This window comes from Anguilla anguilla, chromosome 4 (assembly GCF_013347855.1).
Source record: "Anguilla anguilla isolate fAngAng1 chromosome 4, fAngAng1.pri, whole genome shotgun sequence".
Classification (NCBI taxonomy): Eukaryota; Metazoa; Chordata; class Actinopteri; order Anguilliformes; family Anguillidae; genus Anguilla; species Anguilla anguilla.
Window position 1 is genome coordinate 64798232 of NC_049204.1, and position 5000 is coordinate 64803231.

Below are 5000 nucleotides of genomic sequence, written 5' to 3' on the forward strand. Positions count from 1 at the left end.
AATGAATATGTTAATGCACCGCTCTCCTGATAGAGGGCGCTGTGCTTCGGCTTGGCCCAGTCATGCAGATCCAACAGCCCTCACAGAAATCCAGCATACACAACATATGGCCAAATTACATTTCAATACATTGTTTTTATAAATACAGTAATGTTATGTTCTGTAAATTTATTTATTAATTTTATTCTTGAAGTAAGCGTGATTTGCGGCGTCTTACCGCACATTCGTTCACGCGTGGGGGAATATTGACTCGGACGGCGCTGACGGGGCTGGTGTCGAGCGGTCGATTGACCTTGCCCGCGTCTGAGAGCGGAGTTTCGCGGTCCCCGCTCTGCTGATCGATGCCTGGCCGTGAGACCGTGCCGGCGGCACAGGTCCGGCAATCGAGCGGCGAGCGCGTTCTCAAGGGCGGCGGTGCCATCGCGCGGTAGGCATTGATCGCGATGGGAGTTTTCCGTGGGTGTTCAGCTCTGATTGGTCCCGAGTGATAGACGTGTGTGTGTGTGTGTGAGCGTGGCTGGTTCCTGTTCAGTGCGTGAATGTGGGTGTTGACATATCTTGTATATAGCGATGCGTAAGATAGTTACATCTTGTCAAGAAAGCTGTTGAAAGCGTGTATAATGACATGGGACATACATACAATGGCTTGTGAAAGTATTCAGACCCCTGGACAGATTTCTATTTGATATTGTCATTCAAAACCCACGTGCTCAAACTGAAAGAATTTGAAGGTGATATTAGTTATGTGACAGCAATATTTTAAGAGAAGTAGAACTGGAAAAATGTTTTATCTATATCTGTCTGTCTGTCAGTCAGCATACTGTACATGACACTGTTGTCCTCTCCTTCACATCTCTCTCTCCTCCCTCTTTCTCCCTGTCTCTCTGTCTCCCCCTCTCTCTCGCACCCTCTCCCCCCTCTCCCCTCTCTCCTTGTCTTTCTTTCTTCCCCCCTCTCCCTGCCGCCCTCCCCCCCCCTCTCTCTCTCTCCCCCTCTCTCTTCCCCCCCTCTCTCTCTCTCTCCTCCCCCCCTCTCTCTCTCCCCCCCCCCTTCCCCCCATCCCCAGGGATCGAGCTGTGCCTGCCAGGTTGGCGGTTCTCCATGACGATGGTGGCGAACTTTGTGGTGATGGGCGGGCAGCTCCTGATGCCCGGGCTGGCGTCGCTGTGCAGAGACTGGCAGGTGCTGCAGGTCGTCATCATCTGCCCCTTCATCCTCATGCTGTCCTACGTCTGGTGAGCAGGGCCGCGAGCGCCATCCCACAATCCCCTGGGGCACACAGGAAGAGCGCTCGCAGCATCAGGGCGTGCCTGGCAATAAGCCGATCAATCAGTCAGTCAGTCAGTCAGTCAGTCAGTCAGTCAGTCAGTCAGTCAGTCAGTCATTCAATCAGTCAGTCAGTCAATCAGTTGTTCATTCAGTCAATCAGTCCATCAGTCAGTCAGTCAGTCAGTCATCAACCAGTCATTCAGTCAGTCAGTCAGTCAATCAGTCATTCAGTCAGTCATTCAGTCATTCAGTCCATCAGTCAGTCAGTCAGTCAGTCATCAACCAGTCAGTCAGTCAGTCATTCAGTGCATCAGTCAGTCATTGCTTTTCAGTAATAAATATTTATTATGTATTATACATGTGTTGATTCAAATTTAGGAATATTTCAAGTGGTTCTTAAAGAAGGTGGTAAAAAATGTATTTGCCGAAATAGTTTAGCACGAAAGGAACAGCAGCCGTGCTCGAGCAGCAGAAAATAAATCGGCTAAAACGATAGAAGGAAATTAAATGAGGGGGTGGACTCTGCTTGACCCATCACGCAGTGCAGTTTTTATAGTAACCTCAATTTCATTGTGTTAATATTAGCACCGTACCCTCGGATTCCCTGTTGCACTCGATGCAGCGCTCAACATCGTGCTGTTGATTTGTGTAGCGTCTCCGGCTGCTCTGTGTTAGGCCGCTGATGGCTCGGTGTTAATGCGTGTGCTTTTGTGAGTCGCTGCGGATAAGACGCGTCTGCTTAAGGGCTTAATGCGGAAGTACGTGTGTACTCAAGAAGTATCAAGTCATTTGCTTTTGAGGCAGGGGGCGAAAAAATAAACGCTAAATACCTCATTATGGTGAGGAGAACAGGGGCTGGAGAGATTCCCTGCAAGCCCAGTGACGGTAGCCAAAAATAAGCCTTCTGGTGGAAATCCTCTTTATCTGCTGTGCAGAAACAGACGCATGGCCCGGGCCTGCTGAGCCTCCTCTGGCTCTTAGCGAAGTCTGCTCCCCGCCCCCTGCCCAGCTCCTGCCGTTTACCGCACGCACCGATGAGTGTAAATGCGACGGCAGTGAATGAATTAACCATTGCGTTTATATAGCACTTTTTCCAACACTCAAAGTGCTTTACAGTGACGACTCGTGGAAACTCTCCTCACCCACCACCAATGTGTAGCACCCACCTTGGGTGATGCACGGCAGCCATTTTGCACCAGAACGCTCACCACACGTTAGCCAAGGTGGAGAGGGAGGGAAAATGTTTTAGCCAATTAAATCAGGGGATGATTAGGTGGCAAGTTTGAGAGAGCCAGGTTGGAATTCAGCCAGGACACCAGGGGCGGTGTGTAAATGCAGCGGTTGTGTGTAAATGCGACGGGTCGTGTGTAAATGCGACGGATCGTGTGTAAATGCGACGGGTCGTGTGTAAATGCAGCGGTTGTGTGTAAATGCGACGGGTCGTGTGTAAATGCGACGGATCGTGTGTAAATGCGACGGGTCGTGTGTAAATGCGACGGATCGTGTGTAAATGCGACGGGTCGTGTGTAAATGCGACGGATCGTGTGTAAATGCGACGGGTCGTGTGTAAATGCGACTGATTGTGTATAAATGCGACGGATCGTGTGTAAATGCGACTGATTGTGTGTAAATGCGACGGATTGTGTGTAAATGCGACGGATTGTGTGTAAATGCGACGGATTGTGTGTAAATGCGACGGATTGTGTGTAAATGCGACGGATCGTGTGTAAATGCGACGGATCGTGTGTAAATGCGACGGGTTGTGTGTAAATGCGACGGATCATGTGTAAATGCGACGGGTTGTGTGTAAATGCGACGGATCGTGTGTAAATGCGACGGATCGTGTGTAAATGCGACGGGTTGTGTGTCTGCAGGGTTTTTCCGGAATCCCTACGTTGGCTTCTGTCCACTCAGCACTACGGCAGGTCCAAGGGGCTCATGCACCAAATCGCCCGAAAGAACGGTGTGGACGTCGAGCTGGACCCCAGCGGAATCCTGTCAGGTAAGAGACAGAAAACTGTATCATGATAAGCGTGTATTTCAGTTATGTAGGCTTACAATCAATCTTGAAGCGCTTAACAGCACAGCTCTAAAATAATTAAATAAATAAAATTACAAACGGGGAATACGTTTCAGCCCATCAGAAAAACCATAACGGCAAAATCTGCAAATGGCTTCGCACTTGAATTAATACACGGCTAGTTAAAAATGCATATTATGTTCCACACAAACTGGACTGAATTTTTGTGTGGGGGTTTTCCTTCGTGCTTTGTTCTGGGGCAGTTTTGGCGGCCCGGGGGGGGCTCGCGGTTCGCGTTTTTACGAAACGAGGAGGAGCGCGTGAGGTCAGGGACAGGAGGCGAGCCCGGCCCTGACCCTGTTTTTTTAGGAGCGGCCCAAGCGGTGATTGGCCATTAGTGCCGAATGCTCAGCCAGTCCATCTTCCCGCTCTCATTACTCCCCCCACCCCCCTCCCCCCCGTGTGTGGGCGTCACCCGCCTCTCTCTTTATCTCTCTCTCTCTTTGTCTCTCTGTTTTTGTCTCGCTCTGTCTCTTCTCTCTCTATTTTTATCTCTGTGTCTGTCGCTCTCTCTCTCTCTCTCACACGCACACACACACACACACACACACGCACTTCACATTTGCTTAATTGGCGTAGGTTTTTGCACTTGTGTTGTCAAAGCCTCATCTTAAAAACACAGTTAAACTGAACAAAAGTTTATATATTCACGTTAAACCAATAATGGAAAGTAGGCCAACTGGGCCTGCTTTTTTTCCCCTCTCTCCATCTCTCCTTCTTTTTGTCCCATCCCATCTCACTCTCCCCCTCTGTCTTTCTCTCTCTCTCTCTGTCCCATCCCATCTCTCTCTCCCCCTGTCTTTCTCTCTCTCTGTCCCATCCCATCTCGCTCTCCCCCTCTGTCTTTCTCTCTCTCTCTGTCCCATCCCATCTCTCTCTCCCCCTGTCTTTCTCTCTCTCTCTGTCTCATCCCATCTCTCTCTCCCCCTGTCTTTCTCTCTCTCTCTGTCCCATCCCATCTCTCTCCCCCTCTGTCTTTCTCTCTCTCTCTCTCTGTCCCATCCCAGCTCTCTCTCCCGCTGTCTTTCTCTCTCCCTGTCCCATCCCATCTCTCTCTCTCTCTCTCTCTCTCTCTCTCTCTCTCTCTCTCTCTGTCTCTCTCTCTCTCTCCGTCCTTTTGTTGTGTGCGTGGTGTGCGCTGCCCGCCCGTCCTTCATTGTGAATTCCGCCCTCGCTTCCCTGGGCTGAGCGTGGTTACCCCGAGATCCATGTAAAATGCATGAGGTGAACGACTCGGTTATGAAATGTAGAAACTCGCTCAGGGGCCCCTCCCTCAAGCGCTCGTGCTAAAGTACCCCCCCCCCCCCCCACCCCCACCCCTCCTGCCCCTCCCCCCCACGACACCCGCAGTCGTGACGGATGGAGAGGGAGAGAAGCATGGGGAGAGAGGAGGAGGAGGAGGAGGAGGAGGAGGAGGAGGAGGAAAGAATTATGAGAAAAGTTTGGGGGCTTTGCTTTTTTAGAGCAGGGGATCTGAAGCTATGTCTTGGGACCCCCTGCGTGTTCCGGGACCCCCTGTGTGTGTGTGCCGGGACCCCCCCCCCCCCCCCCCCCCCCCCCCCCCCCCTCCGTGTGACCCCCTGCTGGTTTTTGGTTCAGCAGCCACAGCTGCAATACCAGACTTGTAACGAGCTGTTTATTGTACTGCAAT

General features: G+C 51.1%; 1 protein-coding gene across 2 annotated transcripts in view; it reads left to right on the forward strand.

The window, feature by feature from the left end:
• LOC118224740 (solute carrier family 22 member 23) overlaps positions 1–5000 on the forward strand; it is a 37569-nt gene that overhangs the window by 23940 nt on the left and 8629 nt on the right. For both annotated transcript variants that reach the window (XM_035412403.1, XM_035412402.1), the window contains exons 4-5: positions 1067–1235; positions 3144–3271. In XM_035412403.1, coding sequence (XP_035268294.1) covers positions 1067–1235; positions 3144–3271 — 297 coding nt within the window. The remainder of the gene's footprint in view (positions 1–1066; positions 1236–3143; positions 3272–5000) is intronic.